Source organism: Nelumbo nucifera, chromosome 4 (assembly GCF_055504915.1).
Source record: "Nelumbo nucifera cultivar China Antique chromosome 4, China Antique-T2T, whole genome shotgun sequence".
NCBI lineage: Eukaryota > Viridiplantae > Streptophyta > Magnoliopsida > Proteales > Nelumbonaceae > Nelumbo > Nelumbo nucifera.
In genome coordinates this window covers 14,989,195-15,014,933 of record NC_142652.1, presented here as the reverse complement: position 1 = coordinate 15,014,933, position 25,739 = coordinate 14,989,195, and the positions used below count along the sequence as shown (strand labels likewise).

The following is a 25,739-nucleotide window of genomic DNA, read 5'->3' as shown; positions in this document are numbered from 1 at the left end:
CAGACACTGGAATTGTTTGACAGGTCATACAAAAGAGGTCGCCAACCAAATGAATATTCATGACTCATGAGGTGGTGGTTCATAATTTCATATGTTATCATGAGAGTAAGTTTCACGCTTATCCTTTTGAAATATGATACAAATATTACCTCCAGAGGGCTTAAGTCTGCACCACGGCTGAATGTCAACTCTATGCGATACCTTTTTGGGTCTTCCAAAGCCACCTGCAATTCAATTTCAGTAAGCCATTATGGAATTCTATTTTATGATAAATGAAAACTAAATCCATGCAGTTCATGCCAATGAGAAACTTATAATACGATATCTGATGCAACTACAATTTGGTATCATCAGCTTTGACTACAGGGCTGAAGGCAAACATCATTGTGTGCTAAATTGTTGTTAGGGTTAGTATGGAGACAAGTTCTTTGCCTCTGTAAATCAACAGGGCCTGGGGCACAGCATCAAATGATTCCCTTTATTATGAGCCAGGAAACTTGATCCAAGAGGACAAATTTGACCATTTTATACAAGGAAAAAGAAGGTGATATCCCTTGCAGGACCCAGGACCCACTGGATGTGTGCCACTTGGATCTGAATTTGGAGGTAAAACAGTTTATCTCCATGCTCCAACCCTGCCCATGAGTAGTTATCTTATAGATTGTCAATCAAGGGTAATGACATTTAAAGGAGATCAATGTCGATAAACCTAAGCATGTAAAATCCCTTGGATGATTTAAGAATATCAATGTGCCTTTTAGGGAATTAATCCTATGAATTTGAACTATTAATGTTTAGTAGCCATTTCTGACAAAGCTGAGTTTTGGCCATTTTTTCTGTCTAGAAAATTTGCTTCTACCCTTCATCTAGGCCTGTCAATGATACCTGAAGATCTGTGGCCCGATCTGACATCCAATCTCATGATCTCGGATTTGAATGATGCATTTATGTAATCGGATTGGATTTGGATTTTACAATCTACATCCAATTAATAATCGGATCAGATTCGGAGTTGACCCCATCCGAATCTTATCTGGGTCCGTTAGAATTTGGATTTGAATCCGAGGTCTTCAAATCTGATTGGATTTGGATGCAAGTTTTCAGTAATTGGATCTGATTCGGATTTTGCTGAATCTGCTCCGATTACAGCCCTACCTTCATCCAGTGAGCTGTGGCTGCACAATCATTCAACTTTATCAATCATTGGTAATCATTTCAAGTATATCTGACAAAATTAAATTATTTAATCTTCTTTAGAAGGCTGACAATCATTGACATTTGGTCATTATCTTGAGTTGAGACAAGTATCATGGTATATGCCTACTCTCAACTCAACTAAGGCTTGTATCAACCATATAGGATTGGCTGCATGAATCTTCTTCTGCCCTTCCACTCTATTCAGTGCCATATCCATTAATAGAAAGATGTAAATCAGTCCTTTTAAATCTGATATAAAAAACTGATTAAAGCAAAAAAGAATGAGAAGAAAAGAGGGTTACAGCAGAATAGAAGAAGATGGAGAAGAAGAAGAGGAAGGAGAAGAGAGTTCGATGGTTTTCTCTCTCTCTTCACTAATCTTTTATTAATCTTAATTAACTAGGCTAATTACAAGTCTGCCCTTTAAGTGGGCGGCCAACTAAGCAAAAACTTTATAACACCGCTTAAACATAAAACAAAAACTAGGGCCCATTCGGCCCAGTCTCTCTACAAGAAACAGTCAGTCAGTGCTTTGTATTTTATTGACCCTTTACATATTTTATTAATATGTCAAAGGCCCATTGCTTGGAAATGGAATTGATGGGCTTACTTATAGCGAGATCATTTCACAACAATTTGGTTAAGGAGTAAATTCTTAGCATGAAAACGTGGGGAATATTTGGATATTCAATCCCCCCCGGAGTGATTGCTTTCATGTGGTTGGTAGACAAGTTCAACAGGTGAAACTTCAGGTTGGCTAATAAGTGTGTCTTGTATGATTGTAGGGAGGAACTAAAACCATTTTTGTGATGGATAATTTCATGATTTTATTAATAACAAAAAAATGAAAATAGTGCATATAATATACCCAGCAACCCATTTACAATTAGGCTGACCTCAGCCCCCTAACCCCAAATATTGACTGTTACCTTCATTCTACATTTAATACACCCAGAACCTTCTCTATGTACTCTTATTTGACTAGAGTTTCAGCCAACCTATTGGCTGATCTGTCGATCCATGTGTATGTGACATTGTGATGTGACTCCCTTGTTAAACACTTGATTTCTCTTTAAATCTGCCTGTACTGCCAATTTTCTTGTCCTCAACAAGGGAATAGAAGCTTGGTACCTTGGACTCTCCGCATTTAACTGGAAAAAGATTAAATTTGATGTTCCAGTCTTGGAAATCCTCATGATTTGAGTGTAGGAGTAGTATTCAGATATCACAATGGAGACTCTCTTAGCCTACTCAGGCTTGATAGGTGTAGGAAAATTCTATACAAGCAATTTTTCAAAAAAAAAAAAAAAAAAATCTATACAAGCATAACTTTATGCAATGCTTCAAGGCTTACAGCTAGGAAAGAAATCAAAATTCAGACCTTTGATTATAGAAATGGAATAATTGTAAGCTGGCTGAAAGGGAAAAGAGGATGTCTATGGCACTTGAAAGTTGAGAGACAAATAATTAGAGAAGCAAGGCAACTGGAAAATGAAATGAAAGCATATATCAATTAGATCCCTTGATTTTCTAACTCTATTGCTGATTCTCTAGCTCAACAAAGGAGCTATCCTTTTGAATAATCTGGTTGTAAATCCAAGCTGTATATAGAATGGAGCTAGAAGCACTAGGGTGGCTCCATGACCATAATATAAAAACATTAACATGTTACTCTGTAATCAGTTAACGATAAAAAATGTTTATGACAGAGTCACATATTCAAGTATGATAAAAGTTATTTTGAACTCATTTTGTTCATGATATACAATATCAAATAAAATTTTATTTATTTTATTAATTACCTACAATATTCTGATAATTTTAGTATAATTTCTTAATGTATTTAATAACCAAATTTGATCTAAGTCAAATCTAAATAAGACAGACAAGATTCAATTCAAATTTTCTACCCAAAAAAAAAGATATGATTCAAATTCAAATATTAAACAAAAAAAGATTGGACCTAGGTATATACAATTCAATCCTATCTGTTTGCAATACTGTTTCAACCACTTTCCTTATTATTCAGCATTAGCCAAATATCAGCTTTCAAGGTAAGGGTGTAACCCTACTAAATTCAAAGGAACCTTGCCTTATCACTACTATTTGAGGTCAGCAATATGAATCCTGCCCTGCCACTCTGCTCTATCAAGAACCAAAAGAAGAGGCACATACATTTTCTCATTGTGAATTTGATTTTGATTCTATCACAGTTTAAGAACATGGAAAGGTTTGTCAACACTCAGTGTATGAGATTGTGAGACACCAGTGCTCTCTATTCTTTTGTGGGGTGAAATAGGGTTGATTTTTTTCCACAATTTTACTTGATATATATCCTCATGTGATCCTAGAAATAATTAAATGAGTCCTTCTCTTTGCAAAGTCTACAAAGTCCTTGTGATCTTTTATTTGTATATTACTAATGGCATCACTAGTTACCTATCAATAAGAAAAAAGATCACTTTAATTAAAAAGTTTCTAAGTATGCATATGGTGAAAAACATAGCATGCTTTCCCTATTCTTTATTAGTTAACTTCTTGTTTTCCCTCCCCTTCTAGATAGATATATTTGAAGCTTCAGGGGCATGGAGGAGTATGAAACATGAAAAGGAAAGACTTGAACTGCCATTCAAAGGGAGCACCATAAAGCTAAAAGTAATTATAACTGCATTTATCCACTAAATATCACTAGAAATCTTTAATATTTCAAGCCACTAAATAACAGGGTAAAGTTACCAACCTCTGTATTTTCGAACATCCTCAACACAATATAACTCATGTAGTCAAGTTCCTTTGTTTTGAACAAACGCTCTAAAGCAGAATGGCAGACAAGGCTATCTTCTCCTTGCAGTAATTCATCCAAGTTACAGTAACGGAGAACATTCATTAAAGAGTGTATATGTGATTCCTGTCAGTCAGAGATACTAAAATAAATCCATGCAAAATAATACATAGAACAACAAAAAAAGATGATGAAGAAACAGATTTTATCATTTATTTAAAAAAAAAACAGAATTTATTATCTTCCCTATTATGAAGGCTCCCAAAGGCTACACTCAACCTCCAACCCACAAATTGAACCACTTCTAAACACAATAAGAATCCCAACTCATAAGAACTACCTAAATATAGAATTTATAACCTATCACAGTTATCACATGAATTTCGGAAGATAAAATCAGTTAGCAAAACTAAACCAAAGCAATTGTAAATTCAGTTTACAATAATGTGGATATAAGTAGAAATTTTTCTGCTTCATGTATCACTTTCTCTACTGCCATACTTGTGATGTTGTGAATAGCCTCAGACTCAGTAGGCTATTGGTAGGAAAATTAAGAACCAAAAGCAATTGAAGGATGCCAAGGTTTGAAAAGAGCGAATGCTAGTTCCTTTGACAACTAACTAAAGTTGAACACTACAGTGTAGTCATGGTGTGGAGACAACTTTTGGATTCCACAAATGTGTTTGAACTTTATTTTATTCTCTTTGAGTTGAATGGGATGCTTTTATTATAAGGCCTTTTTAATAAAATACTCAGCCACCTAGGGCTTTGCATGTAGCCAGGCTTTTTACCATTGATATAGTCTTTCCTTCTGAAAAATGATATCCTATTTGTAACTAGTAAGAAAACTAAAATTGTTAAGCAAAGCTAACTGCAGATCAGTAAACTTCTAAAAACATTCGATGATGATCAGCAAACAATAGAAGAAGAAAGTAGAACGATAGGGAAGATATCAGACTTACTGATGTGAAATAAAGGCGGGTACGTACATGTCGTTCAGGTGTCCTGACATTGGCATACCTGACAAAAAGTAAGCAGGACCTTTTAATAAAGATGTAATGGTAAATAATGAACTAAAAGCATAAGGTTTGGATAGATACTTTGGATCCAAACGGTATTTGGTCTCTTTATCGTCATCGTCATCCTGGTCAAGTGACTTTTCATTTGTAGAACTTGATCTCCTTATGTCCTCACTCTTCATCTGAGATTTTGATTGATAATCAGTGGATTTTGAATTCTGATCTTGACTACTTTTTAGTTCAGCAACACTGATTGCTTCTTCACGAGTATTCCGTAGATCAATCAAAATTTTACCCAACAAACGACGGGCAATCTGGGTTGTAATAAAACAAGTTCAGTAATACAATTAAAAGCTTAAGACTTTACCAACAATTAAAAAACAGATTTGAGTTCAACTAGGGTATATTTCACATAAAAAATTTCATATTGAATAGTTAACACAATAACTTCAAACAAAATTAAACAGAACACAGCAAAGATTGGATTGTCGTTTGTGATTAGATTGTTACAGACAAAATTTTATCCAGCCTGCTTGTAAAATTAATCATAGGAAAAAAATACAGTTGGAAGTTGTTAGGACTTAGGAGGTAATGAAATAAAAGAATGAAGTAGTATTACTCCCAGTCTTTGCGTTCTAAATGAGGTTCAATAAAAGGCTCCACCTCGTCAACGTTGGCTTGTACCTAATGAATAGGTGTATAGCTTTGCTAGTCTAAAACTCGTCATAAATGCAAAGAACTTTTAGGATGGTAACTTAACAGTTCTTTCTCATGATATTGATTCGTTTGGCATCAGTCAATATGCATGAACATGGATCTAACATTACACTTGATGGGATTTTTTCCTTAACTATAAGGGGTTGGCTGCATGAATCCTGTTTCACCATTCTGTTCTGTTTAATGCCATATGCATTATTAAATTATGAGCGTGCTCAAATCATTTCTTACTACTTCAACCCATGTCCTTGGTATGCCCCTAGCAGATTGCTTCTTCTGATGGGTGCCGTAGGTGGTCATATATGCACATGATCAAACCATCTAATCCATTTTCTTCATAAACAACCGACTCAACCATCCCTCTAACAACAGCCACATGGAAGGATCTTACTGAGAATAAGCAAACAAGGGAGTTTGAAAATGTAGTTCTAACTTTCTAATCAAAGTGATTGTACAGAAAAAATGGAAATCATTTTACTCCATGTGGATAGTTTCTTAATAAATCTATACAATTCAGGACTCTAATAACCTCTGGACCTAGGATTGCTATCAAGAGGCAGATCTAAATAATTTGTATGCCAACCAGAGAGGGAATAACATAAGATCCTTCAGTAGTTCTCAGCATCAACTAGCCATCGACCAGATGACTAGTTAATCAGTTCAAGGCCAGACCAACTGCATTACTAACTAGCTGGTTGGTACTCATGATGTGGTTACCTAGGACAACCAAGCATTGATTAGTTGGCTAATGATTAGTCAACACGGTTATTTAAAGTTTTATTTGTAATGTGCATTCTGTCGCTTGAAGTATTTGCAAGGTTCAAAAAATCGATGGCGTATCGTATCGTATCGTATCTTTTGGGTTTACAGGTGTTTCGGGACTCCACCCTTTTTTAACTCCCCAAAAACCAAATTTTGAAAAAAACTAAAAAAAAAAATTATTTCCGTGTGTATCTAAGTACCGATACGCCTCTGCCGATACACAGGCGTATCGATACTTTGAACCATGAGTATTTGTAATGGCAAATTGTTAGCTGTGGGTGAGTAAACAGAAATAAGGCATAAAATAAAAGAAGACTGTGGAGGAGGAACTCTTTTTTAAGTTTTCTTCCAACCAGTGGTGTACTAATATGGAACAATGTTTTAAAACACAGAGGTGTGATGTGAGGCATTCCACTACTTGGAGGCATGAGGTGTAGTTCAGAACGTAAGAGGCATAAGCCTCTTGAGCTCAAGGAGGTGTACTCTTCCTTGAGAGGAGGGGAAAATGAGAAGGATCTCATTTTTTTTTTTAATTTCCTTTTTATGAGAGATGTTTTGTATTAAGAAGAATGAAGATGCATAAAGGATGGTCTGTTAGCTCCCTGCTTGGCTAACACATCTGCCAACCCTAGCTTCCCTTTAACCCAATTGAAAGTAGAGTTAAATCTCTTTGCAAGTTGGTTAATCTGTCTAAAAGTGAATCTTAGCTTCCAAGGTACTGACTCAATTTTCTTTGCCCATGTTATAATCAGAAGTGAGTCTCCTTCAGTTTCCAGCTCTCTTGCCCCTAGCTATTCTGTAGGCTTCAATCCTTGCCATAGAGCCTTTGATTCAGCTTGGATCAAGTCTGCAAACCCGATTGGTCCTGAGAACAAGGCCAGCACTACTCCATGATAGTCTTGAAAGACTCCCCCTACTCTTGCTCTTCCTGGGTTGCCAAAGGAATTCCCATTGAAGTTTAGTTTCAGTTTATTTGGCCCTTGTGGTTTCCACTCCACTCTTACAGTTTCTCTATGTGATGTTGAGAGTGCCACTTCTGTCCAATTTCTTAAGAAGTCATCCATGGGAATACCTTTGAACAAATCCAAGGTTTTGACCCAATGTACTGATCTGATTTTGATGGCTTCAATCACCTCCACTAAGGATTTACTTTTTCCATTGGAGATCCTCTGATTTCTCTCTTCCCAAATTGACCAAGCCACAGCAGCATGTACTGTCTTCCACATGCATCTTCCCCTTTTCTTCTATTGCCATAGGAAGGTTGGGTTGAAGAGACTCACTATGTCTTGGGGGGGGGGTCCATCTGCATCAAAAGAGAGAACAAAAATAGTCCCAAAATAGAAGAAAAAAAGCAAGAGAGCAGTAAGTGAAAGAGGGTTTCACCACAAACCTTATAGAGAACACACACATGAGGAGAAAGGCACATGTTTGGCCTTCTTTTTTTCTTTTTTTTTTCTGTAGCACGTCACAGGTGTTTACCTTCTCTAGAAACATTTCCCAGCAAAAGCTGGATGTGCCAAATTCTATTATCACGGCTACCTTGGTCCAGGTAGACCACTTCCAACTTTGACAAGGAGAGAAACAAACTATCTCTCAACCCCTTCTAAACCCTAAATCCCAGTTTAACCCAGATTCTGAGGGTGTAGCTACCCTTGCTCTAAGTTCAGCCTTTAGATTTGACAGAGCGTAGAGATTAGAGAATTGCAATGCAAGTAAGAGGTTGGTCTCCAAGCCACAGGTCTTCCCAGAATAAGGATTTATTCCCACACCCAACATCAAGATGAATGAAATTAGAAAACAAAGGTAAGATTTCATATATTTCTTTCCAAGGGGAGTTGGAAGTTGCATTAGTTGCTACTTTTGCATCCCAACCATTAGCCATTGTGCCATGAATGCTTTCAATGACCCTGTGCCACAGTCTATCTTCCTCATGGGGGAACCTCCATAACCACTTTCCTAGTAGGGCTGTATTCCTCTTCACAGGGGAACCTCCCTACTCCTTGGTTCTACAAACCTGTTCCCATTTTACTAAACAGTCATTTTTCTCCTCTCGTGGCTCCCATAAGAAGTCCCTCATTATCTTCTCTAGCTGCTTAGCTACTTTTTCCGGGATCCTAAAGGTGGACAGGAAGTGGGCAAGTTTGCTAAGGTGAACTTAATCAATGTAATCCTTCCTCCCAAAGATATGTAATTTCTTTTCCACATGGCTAATTTCTTGGTAAATCTTTCTATGACAGGGTTCCTAAAGCCCTCATGTTTTGGGTTGCCACGCAAAGGCAAACCAAGGTACTGAAATGGCTATCTTTTCACCTCACACCCAAGTAGTTGTGCCACTGGTTGGATTTCATCCTCCTCCAAATTAACTCCTACCACACAACTTTTCCCCAATTTACCTTTAATTTCAAGGTCCTTTGAAATTCTTCCACTAGCAATTTCAAATTCCTCAAGCTGAAATCATCAGCCTCCTCACAAAAGATGATAATATCATTTGCCAATTGCAAGTGAGTTACCACCACCTTAGATCTCCCTACCATCCAACCTTTTATAAGACCTGCTAGATCAGCCTTTATGATTTGCCTACTTAGAACCTCAGCCACAAAAGTGAATGAGAAGGGAGAGAAAGGATCTCCTTGCCTAATTCCTCTTTTTGCTAGAAAAAAATCTTTTGCCACTCCATTGATTAGGATAGAGAAATGCACCGAACTAAGACAACCTTTGATCCATTTTCTCCATCTTTCTCCCAAACCACTTTCCTCTAACAAACATAAGAGGAAAGGCCAATCCACCATGTTGGTTTGAGTGGTTAAGTGTTTGTGGGCCTAGTTTATCTTTTATGTTTAAGTTTCTTAGTTTACTATGGGCCTTTAGTTATTGGGCCTAATCCTGTTTTATCTTTTTTTATTATGCCTAGGTGTCCCATCACTAATCAGGGGCATTCTAGTCCTTTTGTGTAATCTATTATTGTGAATATATAAGTTAGCTTCTAGGGCTGGCAGAGACTACTATTGCCGCCCATTCTCAGACCTGTTCTCCCCTCTTCTTCTTCCTCATCTGCTGCTGTTCTCCAGTTAACATGGTATCAGAGCACCATTTGGCCTGACTGGTTACAGCTTGCTTTCTTTCTCTTTTTTTTCTTCTCCTCTCATCTCTCTTCGTTATCTCTTATTTCTGCTACAGTGAAGAAACCCTAGGACTGACAGTAGACAACAGCAAGGTCTGTATCTAGGGTTTCTCTAGGATGTAGGGCCCAAGGGGAGTTTTTTCTCAGAAGTTTATGCCCTACTAGTGGTTCTGCAGCAGTGAGTAGCCATTTGGCTGCTAGAGAGATCTGTGTAGAACAGATCTAGGTGGAAGGACTGAGTAGACAGTCCTAGTTCGTGTCTGGGTGATTGCACAGACCGTAAGGGTGGTCACAATCCAGGTTCAGCCTCCAGAAGGGTTGCTGGTTTCAGTACAGAGGTGGTGTTGTTCACAGTCCAGAACTGGTTTCAGTCCAGAAGGGGTGCTGGTTTCAGTACAGAGGTGGTGGCGTTCACAGTCCAGAATTTTCTCAGCCACAAGTGGTGTTGTCTTTCAGCCCAGAAGTGCTTCAGTGCAGTCATGGAGGGTGTTTCTTCAGCCTTGTAACAGTTCTGGTAAGTCTGAAATCTAGTTCCTTGTGTTGAGATTTCAGCTGTGGTTTCTGTAAGAGAAGGAATATGTCCTCCATATCAGGCGAAGTGTCCTCTAAAGACAATAGGACTGGTGGGAGGTCTTCAAACCTAGAAAACCCAAATCTGCATAGCTTGCAGATCACCAATGTGTTGTTAGATGAATACAACTTCAGAGAATGGTCTGTTTCAGCCAAGCTTTTCATTACTTCCCGGGAACTTATGGGTTTTTTAGATGGACAAAAAAAGGAACCTTAAGAGGATGATTCTGAATACTCAATTTGCCGTAAGGAAAATGTTACTGTTATGTCCTGGTTGCTTGCCTCAATGACTCCAAGAGTGGCTAGGACTGTTCAGCACTTCCCTACTGCCTCTAAGATTTGGGAGGTGTCTAAAACCTATGGACAGAGAAAGAACAATGCAGGAATTTATAGGCTAACCCAAGATATTGTTGCATTGAGACAAGGAGATATGTCTGTTGCAACTTATTTCGCAACTCTAGAAGGACTATGGGAAGAACTTGACCATCATCTTATACTTGATTGGGAAAATACAAGAGATTAGGAGAGGCATGATAAACAAATTGAAGAAGGTAGAGCTTTTAAGTTTTTGGCTGGTCTAGATCCGATGAATGAAAGCATAAGATCCCAAATTTTGGGAAGGGGTGAAATTCCAGATTTACTTCATGTTTACTACCTTGTAAGGAATGAAGAGGTTAGAAGGAAAGAAATGCAAGTTGACACCCAAGTACAGCCTGTTGAGCATTCAGCCTTGATTTCTTCAACCCAAAAAGGGGGCAAACATTCAGACAAGAGACATCTTAAGTGCTCTCATTGTGGAGGTGACAAACATTTGAAAGCGACTTGCTGGATTCTTTATCCTCATCTGAAACCAGCTGCATTAAGGAAAGACAAGAAGCCTCAGAGGAGTCAAACAGCAAGCGGAAACATTGTCATAAGCAACAATAGTGAGACCCCAAAGAACACATCTACAGTTGCACCTCCTCCTATGGGACAAACTACTAATTCTCGCACATTCAGGTCATTTGATTTCACTGCTGATGAGGTAGAAGTCCTTAACCGGGCCATGGCTCGTTTAAGGAACAATTCCCTTGCCTCCACCTCTCTTGCCAGATCAGGTATTGTCTCTGCTCACAGTGTAACTTGTCTTATGGAGTCTAATTTGTGGATTATTAATTCCAGTGCTATTGACCACAAGACACACATGTCTTCTTTATTTTCTTCTTGTCACTTGATGTCTGGCCAAGATAAGATGAGAGTTGCTGATGGTTCCCTCTCCACCATCTCTAGGAAAGGGGAGGTTGACCTAAGCAAGGATCTCTCTTAAATCTGTTCAACATGTTCCCAATCTTGCTTCCAACCTCTTATCTGTTTCTAAGCTTACCAATAATTTAAATTGTAGCATAACTTTCTTTCCTACTCATTGTGTCTTTCAAGACAGATTGACGAAGAGAACGATTGGGAGCGGTCATGAGTCTGGAGGTCTATACTATTTTGATGCACCGACATCAGTTCAACCTTATAATCATCTACTGTCAGCGGTCAGGATAATGCAGAGTCAGTAGCTAGGTTACATTTGTGGCATGCTAGACTAGGTCATTTAACTTTTTTGTCAATGTAAGGATTGTTTCCTGAGTTGTTCAAGTGTGTTTCGAGTCAGAGTTTGGTTTGCAAAGTGTGTTAGTTGTCAAAACAATGTAGAACTCTTTATCCAATTTCTAGTAATGGAATTCAAGCTTCTTTTGATTTGGTTCACCTATTATTTCTATAGATGGTTTTCGTTACTTTATTAGTTTTATTAATCACTATACACGATGCACCTAGATCTACTTGTTAAAAGGACGTGATGAAGTGCCACGGATAACCATGGAATTTTGTAAAATGATTGAAACTCAGTTTGGTAAGAAAATTAAGCAATTCCGTTCAGATAATGCTGCTGAATACTTTGAAAGCTCCTTGAATTTGTTCATAGAGGATGCAAGCATGCTACAACAGTCATCTTGTGCTAGTACACCCCCCCCCCCCCCCAACAGAATGGGGTTGAGCACAAGAACAAACATTTATTGGAGACAACTCGAGCCTTACTATTTCAGCACAAGGTTCACAAGCACTATTGGTCTCAAGCAGTCCTTACAACATCGGATGCCATCTATGGTGTTGGGTATGAGAACTCCTTTCTCTGTTCTTTGTTCTAACCTTCCAGATTTTCCCCTTCCTCCTAGGGTCTTTGGCTGTGTGTGTTTCATCCATGTCAAGGATCCTAAGAAAACTAAGTTGGATCAAGGGCTACTAAAGGGGTCTTTCTAGGGTACTCTTTGTTAAGTCCTTAAGTTTGCTGGACTGGGAGCAGGTTATTAAGATACTCCTAGTCACAACTTAAAAAATAATAATAAAGAAGAAAAAAGGGCTTTCTTATAAGCCCAATCAGTCTTATTGGTGGGCTGAAACATTTTAATGAAGAAAGGGGCCTGCAGTCTAATTTAGTGAACAACAGGCCCCAAGTATTTGGGCTTATTTGTAATGCAATAAGCATTTAATGGGCCTGCAGTAGAGCCCATTTAATAGAGCAGCAAGCCCTAAAAGAATAAATCCATTTTGATTAATTTCTTGTGAGGTGTCCCACTTATTTATGAGGGGATGCCACTTGTCCTATTCTAATAAGAGGACTATTTTCCCTCCTTTAACCACTTGAAGTGGGAGGACACGTCACCCTAGGAGAGAGAGTTATTTTCCCTCCTCTAACCACTTGAAGTGGGGGGGGGGGACACATGTCACCCTAGGAAGAAGGATTTATTTTCCCTCCTTTAACCACTTGAAGTGGGGGGACACATGCCACCCTAAGGGAGAGAGAGTTATTTTTCCCTCTAACCAATTTAAATGGGGGGACACGTGTCACCTTAGGAAGGAAGAGTTTTCTTTTCCCTCCTTAACCCATTTTAAGTGGGGTGGAACTTGTCACTCTAAGAAGAGAGGAGTGGGGAGTTACTTAACCACCTCCCTCCTCTATATAAGCCCCTCTCCTACAAGGAGAAGGGGCTAATGCCTTTTTGTTGGCTATTACTAATTTATTTGCAGGATTTCTAGCATTAAGAAACAAGTGGGAAGAGAAAAGAGAAGAAGATTGGTGTGGAGAGCATAAAAGAAAAAAGAAGAAGAAGGTAGGGAATCTGGTTTTCTTCCTACACCTCTTCAATATGATACTCCTTATGCTTCCCACATGAGATGGAAGACCATATTCTATCAATTCCTCCCACTCCTTTCTTTCTTCCTTCTATATTTCTTTTCTTCCTTGTTTCATACTGAAATACATGTAAGAAGACAACCATCTACAGCCTTGTTCATGAAACTTGGCTGCTTATGGTTCCTTATAACCTATTAACCTATGTGTGAGGGGAAAACCATCTACAGCCTTGTTCATGAAACTTGGCTGCTTATGGTTCCTTATAACCTATTAACCTATGTGTGAGGGGAAAACCATCTACAGCCTTGTTCATGAAACTTGGCTGATTATGGTTCCTCACAGCATGATAATTAACACAACCACAATTTAAAGGCCATTTGCAGCCTTATTGATGAAATATGACTTCTGATACCTATTTACTTATTAGCATACAATGTTTGTTTCTTTATATGCTGGTTTTCTATCAAACAAAGAGGGAATATATACCAGAATTTTCAAAGGAAAATTCCGTAGAAAAATGATACTTAGTTTAGTCTCTATTCATTGGTACTTCTAAATCAGAATCAAAAGGTTTTCTCTACCCCTAGCAGAGATGTAATTAAGGGAATATTTACGTGATTTCCCGAATGGAGCTTACCCAAATAACAAAAAACCCAGTTATCAGTCTAATTGGGTGAATTATGCTATGTGAGAAATTATACTAAAAGAATTTCCGCTAACACTCTCCTACACAGAAAAGCTATAAGTGCTATGATCCAGTTACCAAGAAAAAATATGTCACCAAGGATGTGGTGTTTTTCGAGCCTCAGTCCTATTTTCAGTCTTGTAGGAATCCTCTTCAAGGGGAGACTAGTGGGATGGAAGAGGATTCTTCTTCTCCATCTTTTTTTGTGCCTCTTTCAACCTTGCGTCTTCCATCTTCTCCTCCTGATCATCATGTTTTTAGCAGCCCAGGTGAATCTAGTGAGACTCCCATTGACCCTGTTACTGCTCTTGACTACCCAGGTGATTCCAATGGAACTCCCATTGAACCGGCTACTGCTCCTAATGTTGAGGGTGTGACTGATAACACTAATAGGCAACAAAGAGATATGAGAATTCCCTACAGAAGAAGGAAAGAAGAGCCTCCAACTTATGGCAACAACCAATCGGACTCAGATCAATCTATCTCAATGAATCCAGGTAATCCTATCACTCATACTTCTGATTTGGATCTTCCCATTGCTCTTCGTAAGCCTACCCATTCTTGTACTACCAGACACCCCATTGCTGAATATGTTTCTTATTCATGTCTATCTCCTTGTTATTATTCCTTTGTGTCTGCTCTTTCTTCTGTTTATGTCCCTGCTAGGTACTCAGAGGCAATGTCTAACCCAAGATGGAGAGAGGCTATGAATGAAGAAATGAAAGCCTTAATGAAGGCCAAGACTGGGGAATTAGTAGATCTATCGGAAGGGAAGAGCATTGTGGGATGTAAGTGGATGTTCACTGTGAAGCATAAGGAGGATGGGTCCATTGAAAGATATAAGGCTAGGTTAGTGGCGAAGGAGTTTACTCATAAGGAAGGGATTGACTACAAGGAGACATTTTCCCCAGTTGCAAAGCTCAACATAGTCCGAGTTCTATTGTCATTAGCTGCAAACTTCTCATGGTAGCTACATCAGCTGGATGTGAAGAACACTTTCCTGAATGGTGATCTACATGAGGAGGTGGTATTCATGAAACCTCCACCCGGTTATGATTTTGATGGGAAAGTATGTAGACTAAGGAAAGCATTATATGGCCTCAAGCAATCCCCTCAAGCTTGGTTTGAAAGGCTTTGTGGGGCCATGGAGAAAGTGGAATGCACTCAGAGTGGTGCAGATCATACCTTTTTCATAAGGAAACAGGATAGCATACTTACAACACTTATTGTTTATGTGGATGATATGGTGATTACCAAAAATGATCCAAGAGAGATAAAAAGATTGAAGGAATTCTTGGCACCTGAATTTGAGATCAAAGATTTAGGCCATCTAAGATACTTTCTTGGAATTGAGGTTGCAAGGTCACAAGAGGGCATTAATATATATCAAAGGAAGTATGTCCTTGATCTCCTGGAGGAGACATGTATGATGGGGTGTAGACCTGCAGATACTTCAATAGAGCAGAATCATTGTCTACAAGAATCGGTTGGAGAGGACTACCCTGACAAAGAAAGATACCAAAAGCTGGTAGGAAAATTGATAATATCTACCTCTTACTCGACTTGATATTGCTTATGTGGTGCATGTTGTCAGTTAGTACATGCACACTCCAAAGATTCCTCATATGAAAGCAGTGGAAAGAATCCTCAGGTATTTGAAGACATGCCCGGGAAAAGGAATTTTGTTCAAAAGCCACAATAAAATTGAAATTGAGGCGTATACTGATGTAGATTGGGCTAGTTCTGTTGGAGATAGAAAGTCTACTTCCGGATATTGCACATTTGTTGGAGGGAATTTGATTACATGGCGAAGTAAAAAGCAGAATGTGGTTGTTAGATCAAGTGTAGAAGCTGAATATCGGGCTATGGCTCATGGTGTTGCTGAACTGTTGTGGCTTAAGACCCTCCTTGGTGAACTTGGGACAAAGGTTGAGTATCCTCTCAAGTTGTATTGTGACAACAAGGCTGCCATCAACATTGCAAATAATCCAATGCAACATGATAGGACTAAGAGATTTCTTCCTTCCTTGTGTAGAGACTACTATTGCCGAGCATTCTTAGACTTGTTCTCCTCTCTTCTTCTTCCTCATCTGCTGCTGTTCTCCAGTTAACACACCATATTGTATGCCTTCTCCAAGAGATTTCTTCCTTCCTTGTGTAGAGGTGCATGAGGGTACGCTTCGTGCACCTGAGGTGTATGCCTACCACACTTTTTAAAACATTGATATGGAGTTTCCACAGATAAGGAGAATATCAAAAAGTCAAGGTCATAGTCTTCCATTGACAAAGGTTTTAGTTCCCTATGTCCAACTTTTCTTCTTTATGAATCAGAACAGAGACTGTAATCTAAATGATCTATATCATTCTTTTATTGCATACTGCAGTCTATATTAACTTGTTTATGAGATTGCATCAATACCTTAAATTTAGAGCATATTTTTCTTTGGTTGACTAGTTAGTGCTTCATCGCATTGACTAGAAAGGCCAAATTTGGTCATTACCTTACTGCATTGTTAACACTGAACTCTCTTAACTATCCTCCACCAAGTAGTGTCCTTGACTCAAAAACTGTAGAGAAGATGGGCCGAATGGCCCATAGGCTGTTTATCCTTTTTTATCTTTTATGTTCTTTGCTGTAATGGGCCTTAATCTGGGCCTATTCTTTCTTATGTTATGTCTTTTTAATTTTCTGCCCAACTAAGGGCTTCTCTGTAAATTACCAAAGTTTAACTTAATAAAATAGAATTAAGGGTGTAAGAGAAGAGATTACGTTCGAAAATCTCTCTCTCTGAACTCAAGTTGCCGCCACCTTCTTCTTCATCTTCTCCCCTCTTGAACTCTGATTTCTGCTACTTCCTTTTTGATTTTTGCATCTTTCTAAACAGTCCTTTCTTCTCAAAAGGCTGTTTTTCTTCTTGGTATCAGAGCAGGCTCGTTTTTCCCCTTTTTTTCACTTTTTTTCCCACTGAATCGTATGAATAGTTAAAGACACCTTTTTCAGCCCAGTTGTTAGTGGTTTCTGGAGAGAAGAGGACTAAATTTGTCGCCCCCTTGGCAGATTCAAGTGTGTTGCCCAAAACCCTAATTTTTTGGAGAAATCTGATTGCAGGCCCCACAGGGAGTTTGACCTGGGCACTCAGTGACTGAAGGCTTTCTCATTCTCCTTCTTGAAGATCGAATCAAGTGGATTGGTGTTCTGTGAAGTCTACAAGGAGCGGCTCACAACACAGTTTTGTTCTGTCTTCGTTTGGTGTTTTTTGAAGTTGTTTGAAAACATTTTTGAGGTGTTTTAGAAGATGAACTCCTCAGACATTGAAAACAAGCATGTTGCTGAATCCGGACAGGTTCCGGGAGCCTCTGTAGACTCTCTACTGGCTGTGACCACAATCAAGCTGGATGGAACTAATTATCTGGCTTGGTCACAATCAGTAAAGATTCATATTTGTAGTAGAGGCAAGTGGGGTTATATCTCTGGGAGCAAAAAGGCTCCTTCGGAAGATGATCCATCGTATGAAAAATGGATGCAAGAAAATTATACTGTTATTGGGTGGCTTGTGAACTCAATGCAACCACAGATTAGTCAGCACTATTTGTGGATGAATTCAGCAAAGGAAATTTGGGATAGTGTTGCTGAAACCTATTCCCAAAAATTAAATGTGGCCAGAGCTTACAAGTTGAGAAGTGATGTGAAGAATTTAAGACAGGGGGAGAAACCATTAGCTGTATACTTCTCAATGCTGAAGTCTTTATGGCAAGAAATAGATTTGATAGAAGCTGTAACCTGGGACACCACTAATGATACTGAGACCTACAGAAAACTGGTTGAGAGAAATAGGGTGTTTGAGTTCTTGACAGGACTAAATCCAGAGTATGACATTACAAAACAAAATATTTTATCCAATGATAGTGTCTCACTGTCTCAGGCATATGCCTTGGTATGTAGTGAAGAAAGCAGGACACTTGTCCAGGTTCAAGGGGCTGGTCTAAATGATCACTTTGCTAATATGGGAGTGAAACCCAAGGGGGTTGCAGGTACTCCAAGTTGCTCAGGGAAGAAAGACAAGTGCTGGAAATTGCATCCTGAGCTCCTACCAATTCGGTTTTCAGAAGAAGCCTGATAATAAAAGGGTAGGGAGTGCTAATGCTGCTGCTGGTCCAGATAGTGACAGATACCGAACTGAAGAGATGACGGCTAGTGTGCAGTTAGCAGCTATGAATGCAGAATATGAGAAGTTTGGGAGGATGATCAGTCACCTAGAGGGTGTGACCTCTTCTTCCAACCCTTCAGAAAATTCAACCTCTTCTGCATTTGCTCATTCAAGTATACGGGCTTCTGCCAATCATGCAACCATTTCAGGTAATCGTAGGATCCCTTGGATTATTGATTATGGTGCTTCTGATCATATGACCAGCCTTTCTACTTTGTTTGTTTCATATGATTTACTTCCTGGACGTGACAAAATCACCCTAGCCGATGGCTCTCTTGCCCCTATCTCCGGCAAGGGAACCATCAAGGCTACAGACTCCTTGGTTCTTCCTTCTACTCTTCATGTACCTAGACTAAATACAAACTTGTTATCTGTAAATAGCCTAACTAAGTCATTAAACTGTTGTGTAACCTTCTTCCCTTCCTACTGTGTTTTTCAGGATCTAGAGTCTCAGAAGGTGATTGGGAGTGGCCATAAGGCGAATGGAATATACCTGCTAGATACTCCTGGACAGTGCCATGAACAACCTGGAAAAGCTGCTTTTGGGTCTACATCTACAGAGTCCATCAGTCGAGTCATGTTATGTCATTTTCGTTTGGGTCATCTTTCTTTTTCTGCATTAAGTCATTTATTCCCAGAACTGTTTAAGGGAATTAGTTTGTCCAGTCTTCATTGTGAGTCTTGTGAACTGTCAAAACATTGTAGAAACAATTATCCTTTGAGTAATAAAAGATCTTCTTCTCCTTTTAATATTGTGCACTCTGATGTATGGGGGCCTTACCACTTACCCTCTATGGGTGGCTACAAATATTTTATCTTGTTCATTAATGACTTTTCTCGGTTCACTTGGATATTTTTTATGAAGTCCTGTGATGAAGTTCCCAGACTTGTGAGGCAATTCCATGAATTTGTCCTAACCCAGTTTGATACCAGGATTAAAATTCTCAGATCGGATAATGCAAAAGAATATTTTGAGAAAAACTTGACCTGCTATCTCACTGATTTAGGGGTTATTCATCAAAGCTCTTGTGTTAGGACCCCAGAACAGAATGAAATTGCTGAAAGAAAAAATAGACATATTGTTGAAGTTGCAAGAAGTATTCTATTTGCCTCACATGTCCCTACAAAGTTTTGGGGTGATGCTGTTCTCACTGGTACCTACCTTATAAACCGTATGCCATCCAGGGTTTTAGGGTTTAAGTCTCCCTTCAGTCTGCTTCATCCGGACAAGGATCTTTTTCCTATTCCTCTTCGTGTCTTTGGCTGCACCTGTTATGTACATATCCCAAGTGTCCAAAGACATGAGTTTGAACCAAAAGCCCACAAGTGTATCTTCCTTGGTAATTCCCCCACACAGAAGGATTACTATTGTTTTGATCCGAAGACTGGAACTCGATATGTCTCAATGGATGTCACCTTTGATGAGCTTTCTTCCTTTTATGGTTCCTCTATGGAGAGACATTGTCCAAAGGGGGAGGATTTGTCACAGGTGTTTGCTCTTCCTCTTCCTGTCCCAGTTGAGTCTTTTGCTAAGTCTCTTCCACCTTCAAATGAATCAAGGGAGGATCAGTCACTTCACTCTCATTCCAGTGTTCCTATTCCTCCCCCTTTACCTCCTCGCCCTCTTTTTAATCCCAGGATGTATTAAAGGCAAAGAACCAGAAATGAGCAGGTTGTTTCCCCTACAACAGACGAGCCTCATGCACTTCCAGTTACAGATGAGACAACAGGTACTGTTACAGCCCCTTTGGAGCCATCCTTCCCAGACCTTGATATCCCCATTGCTATTAGGAAAGGAAAAAGGAAGTGTACTGCACATTGCATTTCCAAATACCTTTCTTATAGTTTGCTCTCTCCTTCATATTTTGCCTACCTTTCTTCTGTTGCCTCTAACCGAATTCCCAGGTCTGTGTCAGAAGCTCTTAATATTCCAGAATGGAGGGATGCTATGAGAACAAAAATTGATGCCCTGCACAAGAATGACACTTGGGAAGTGGTTGATTTGCCTGAAGGGAAGGATCCAGTAGGCTGTAAGTGGGTCATTACTATCAAATATCATGTTGATGGCACCATTGAAAGGTACAAGGCTAGGCTGGTTGCAAAAGGCTATACACAGACATATGGGATTGATTATTTGGAGACCTTTGCCCCTGTTGTCAAGATGACTTCTGTGAGAGTTCTTCTATCTTTGGTTGTACACTCAGACTGACTACTTTATCAACTGGATGTAAAGAATGCATTTCTGAATGGAGAATTACATGAGGAAGTTTATATGTCTCTTCCTCCAGGGATGTATGAAACAGATATGAAAGGAAAGGTCTATAGGCTGAAGAGATCTCTTTATGGACTCAAACAGTCCCCTAGAGCATGGTTTGAAAGGTTTAGGGCTGTCCTTGTCAGCTTTGGCTATGTACAGACACAGTCTGATCATACACTCTTTGTGAAGAGGAGAGGATTCTTGGCTGTTTACCTGATTGTGTATGTTGATGATATTGTTGTGACTAGTAATGATGTCTCGGGAATTAATGATCTCAAATCTTTCCTTCATACAGAGTTTGAGATCAAAGATCTAGGGGAATTGAGATACTTTCTTGGCATAGAAGTTGCTAGATCCAAGGATGGGATTCTTATCTCTCAGAGGAAGTATGTTCTTGATTTGCTCTCTGAAACAGGGAAGATGGGTGCTAGACCAGTTGCTACTCTATTGATATGAGCCATAAACTCTCTGCTTTAGATGAAATATTGTTAGAAGACAAGGGAGTCTTGTAGAGACTACTTGGAAAACTTCTTTATCTATGCATTGACTCGGCCAGACATTGCATACGTTGTCAGCTGCATCAGCCAATTCATGCATGCTCCCAGGGATACTCATATGGTAGCAACATAGCGGATTTTGTGTTATTTGAAGGGCTCCCCTGGAAATGGAATTCTATTTGCCAAGCATGGCCATATGAAACTTGAAGCCTACACAGATGCTGACTGGGCTGGAAACATTGATGACAGAAGATCTACCTCTGGGTACTGTAGCTTGGTGGCAGGTAACATTGTCTCTTGGAGAAGCAAGAAACAATCAGTTGTTGCTCGATCTTCAGCCGAAGTAGAATACAAAGCCATGGCACATGGAGTTTTTGAACTATTGTGGCTTAAATCATTGGAGGAACTAGGTATTGAGCATGATAAGCCAATGATGTTATACTATGATAATCAGGCCGCCATCAACATTGCTCACAACCCAGTGCAACATGACAGAACTAAGCATATTGAAGTTGATAGACACTTCATTCGAGAAAGAGTGGCTTCTGGTGAAGTGTGTCTACCTTTCATCACCTCTGAATGACAGTTAGCAGATTTCCTCACCAAGGGCATTCCCAAGGCTAAACTTCAGCATGATACTGGCAAGCTTGGCAGGATTGACATCTATGCTCAGCTTGAGGGGGAGTGTAGAGAAGATGGGCCGAATGGCCCATAGGCTGTTTATCCTTTTTTATCTTTTATGTTCTTTGCTGTAATGGGCCTTAATCCGAGCCTGTTCTTTCTTATGTTATGTCTTTTTAATTTTCTGCCCAACTAAGGGCTTCTCTGTAAATTACCAAAGTTTAACTTAATAAAATATAATTAAGGGTGTAAGAGAAGAGATTATGTTCGAAAATCTCTCTCTCTGAACCCAAGTTGCCACCACCTTCTTCTTCATCTTCTGCCCTCTTGAACTCTGATTTCTGCTACTTCCTTTTTGATTTTTGCATCTTTCTAAACAGTCCTTTCTTCTCAAAAGGTTGTTTTTCTTCTAAAACCATATTAATGATTTCTTGAATGAGAAAAAAAAATTGACAAGAGGTAAACTATGACATGGAAATTAATATACAAAGTTGGTCTAACCATAAACAAGTGGGTTATGAAGTTCAAATTCAAGAATACAAGTATGCCTTGAGGGCAACTAGATCCAAGCTTAGGTCCATGTAGCTAGGGGTGCCAATGAATCGGTTTTGGGTTGAACCTCATTAAATCAAAATCAATTTGGATGGATTCGATGGACCAATAAGACATATTGAATTGGACTAGTCCAGTCTTAATGGTCCTAAGTATTTATTAGATTGGATTGGATTGGACCTGGCCCATCCATAATGAATTTATATTGGATTGGGTCAGATTGAACAAATATTCGGTCCATTGATAGAAAATAAGAATATAGATGTCAATGTACCAGGTTTGAATTGGAACAAATCTAAATTAAAACCAATTTGAATGGATTAGATGGTCCAAACATTGAATTGGACTGACCAAAATGGTCCAAATTATTCATCGGATTGGATTGGACCTGGTCCATTTGTAATGGACTCAAATTGGACCAGATCAGATTGGATCAAATCTGATCCAATTGACACCCCTACATGTAGCTAGGGGTGGACACAAATTGAGCTTTTCACGAGCTTTTCAAGCTGAACTCGTGAGAAGCTTGATTCGGCTCAGTCTAAACAAAGCTCCGAGTTGAGCCTAGGTCCAATATATAGGCTTGTTTGCTAATACAGCCAAGTTCGAGCCTAATGAATCTTGGCTCATGAGGCTTCCAAGCTTAACCAAGCTTATATTACATATATATATATATAATGTTTTTATTTTTTATATTTATAATAATAAATAATTTTTATAATTCTTAACTGTTACATGTAAAATAAAAAATAATTTTTATTTTTCTGTGTGTAATTTTGTTTTATTTTTTATAAGAAGTTTGGCTCATAGTTGAGTTGAGCTCGAACGTATGAGCTTTTGAGTCGAGCCGAATTCAAGCTCAAGTCTCTAGCTAGAGCTCAAACTTGAGCCTCATGTTTTTTTTCACAAGCTGAGTTCAAATAGCTGAATATTCGACTCAATGCGAATCCACCCCTACATGTAGCTAAGGACAAGTGTGCCTGACCAAAGTTCTCCATCAAGAGAACAAGGGATACTATACACTCTTTTATTAGAAGCAAATAAAGTAGCTTGTGTGTGTGTAGAGGTGTACTGGTTTGTCTTTGTTTGCATGTCCCCCATTCACTATATATTATCAACTATACCCTTGTTGGATCCAACACATTATGGTACTTTGTGCACCTTTGCATTATGAATGTTCTTAGTATGATTGATGTTCCTTAATAATCTGCAAGCTCTTCTGCTCTTGGTAACCTTAAGAAGATTAACAGTCTATGGCTATCCTTCAATGACCCAGTTCCTTCCAGGGACCTCATTCTCATATCATCAATCATCTCTATAGGGTCCTCGAGTGAAAGGTTCTCTATAGGTCATTAATAGTCCCTGCTTCCTACTCCTTAGTGGACCTCTTACCTAATAAAATAGTCTACAGGGGAGCATAAATAATTAAAAATCCTCCTTTTGCTTTGTTCAAGGTTTCATGCTGAACTTGCACAAACTTGATAGTTTCTGGTAAAGCAGCCAAAACCAAAGGTTTCAAATGGACCTATATATCATCAACTATTAGTGGCAGAAATGCAGCTATGTGCTATGAGAAGTTCATATGACACCATTCATGATTGATAGTTGTCGTGGCATGGGCTCAGAGTCCAAGGTATAGAATATTATAGGCCCACAACAATACACCATATAGGATTCTTTCACTAGAAACAGGACAGAGATCAAATGATTACTAATTAAAAATGAAACCTAGAAAGTAAAGTGTAAAATAGTATAGTGGGATGCTTACCTTTGAGCCGATTTTGAGCTTTTGCTTCGGATTTATTCCATACTCATTTGGGATAACACCATCTGCCAGTAACTAAAGTAATGAAACACAAAACTTCAGGCTATTTTTGATATCACCCAACAACAATGATAAAGGAATTCATTAACCAAGAAACTATGGGTTGTATGACATGCAAAAACAGAGAGACTAGGTATCTAACTATCTATAGGGCCTTCTAGCTGTAAAGATGCTTACATGCATATGCAACAAAATGAATTTCCAGTTTCACATGATTAAAATGCAAGGGGCATTCCAGCAAGGCAATGAAACATCTTCCTAAAAATGTTTACAACAAATGCTCATTATTTTTTTCTCAAGAAATAGTATAAAACAAGTATTGGGAGTTAATTATGTGCAAACCTGAGCCACTTTGAAGAGCTCGTCCAGTCCTTCTAGATTAAGATGTGCATTATGCAAGAGATCATACCTATGAAGTCGTACCCAAAATCCAAATATAAGCATGGAATAAGTCCAGTCATACACTTCAGCAAAATTGCCTGCCTAATGGTTGGTAGATATTATAGAATGGTGTACAGCCAAATTAACTTGAAACTGAAATCCAATGCAACAGAGATGGTGAAGCAATGGGAAATAAGTGATCATTGAAGGTTTCAAGCAAGCTTAAGCATGGAATTATGGGATTTGAAATCACAGTTTGAAGGTGGTTTTGATTCAAAGAAGATGAATGATGACTAGTACATTTTATAATAACTCTTTTCCAACAAATTGGATTGGTCAGGTTGAGATAGTGTTGGAATAGTATTTATTGGGAATGGGTTAGCTTAGGGTTGACCATCTTAATTCAAGATTGAATTATGTATACAGTCAGCACTGAGAGTAGGTTAGGCTAGGGTAGTCAATCAACCTGGACTAAGTTGCACCCATAAATAAAAAATTCTTCTTTTAGTAAAACTTCCAAAGATATTGTTACATGTTATATATGGTCCAAAGTTGCTAATATTTGCTAAAGTTATGCAATTCCCAGATTCCCTTTAATTTTAGGACCACACAAACCCCACCAAATTGGTAACTTAGTGGAAACTTTTGAAAGAATTGCATTTCATGCTTGGGACAATTTTGGTCCATTGATGTTAAATTCTAATTAGTTATCATGAATAAGATATAGGAAAATGTTGAATAGAAGGTGTAAGGTCTTAATACCACTGAAACATGGCTGAATGAAAATGTGGAATAAAAAGGCAACAAAGGTAGAGGAGAATCAAGGAGCATGTGTACAGGTTTGAAGTTCAGCCAAATACATGCCCAAATCTGTACAAGAAGAGTTTGGCTTCTCCAAAACAAAATGTTAAATTTTGGTCCTGAGTTTGAGCCAGAGAGAGAGAGAGAGAGAGAGAAATGCTTAGACAAACTTAATTTCCACATGCAGTAATAGAAGGTCAAAAATACGTAAAAAGATTTTGACATGCATAATTACCAGCTTTAAGCTCATGAAGATAATAAATTTACTTAAAGTTATTCTACTGAAGAAACAATGTTTTAATTTATGAATTGCATAGAAGACGGAGGATAATGTAGGAATGTTGCTACCTTTTAAGCAAAAATATATTCAACATAAAATAGAAGGTTGTATGTCTTACTTGCAAGAATCATAAACATCTGGAATCTGTGTTATGTCAAAACGGCTGCACATAAAATCATAATTTCATTAAAGTAATTGGTAAAATCTTCTAATTGGAAACACTCTGCACTTATACTACCTGCAAATATTTCCTATAGATAGATATACAAGAATATCCATTGGATCAATTAATTGACTGGTAAAA

The 25,739-nt window shown here is 38.6% G+C and overlaps 1 protein-coding gene across 6 annotated transcripts in view; it reads right to left on the bottom strand.

Annotated features, from left to right (window-relative positions):
* The window catches only part of LOC104608052 (inositol hexakisphosphate and diphosphoinositol-pentakisphosphate kinase VIP2-like), a 95,982-nt gene that overhangs the window by 1,557 nt on the left and 68,686 nt on the right, over nt 1-25,739 (bottom strand). For 5 of the 6 annotated variants that reach the window (XM_010273910.3, XM_088904170.1, XM_088904172.1 and 2 more), the window contains 7 exons: nt 25,554-25,598; nt 24,316-24,382; nt 23,917-23,988; nt 5,080-5,312; nt 4,942-4,999; nt 3,938-4,105; nt 150-224 (listed from right to left, as the gene is read on the bottom strand). In XM_010273910.3, coding sequence (XP_010272212.1) covers nt 150-224; nt 3,938-4,105; nt 4,942-4,999; nt 5,080-5,312; nt 23,917-23,988; nt 24,316-24,382; nt 25,554-25,598 — 718 coding nt within the window. Of the gene's footprint in view, nt 1-149; nt 225-907; nt 1,176-3,937; nt 4,106-4,941; nt 5,000-5,079; nt 5,313-23,916; nt 23,989-24,315; nt 24,383-25,553; nt 25,599-25,739 lie in introns of those variants that run through there. The other variant, XM_088904171.1, reaches the window with a different exon arrangement.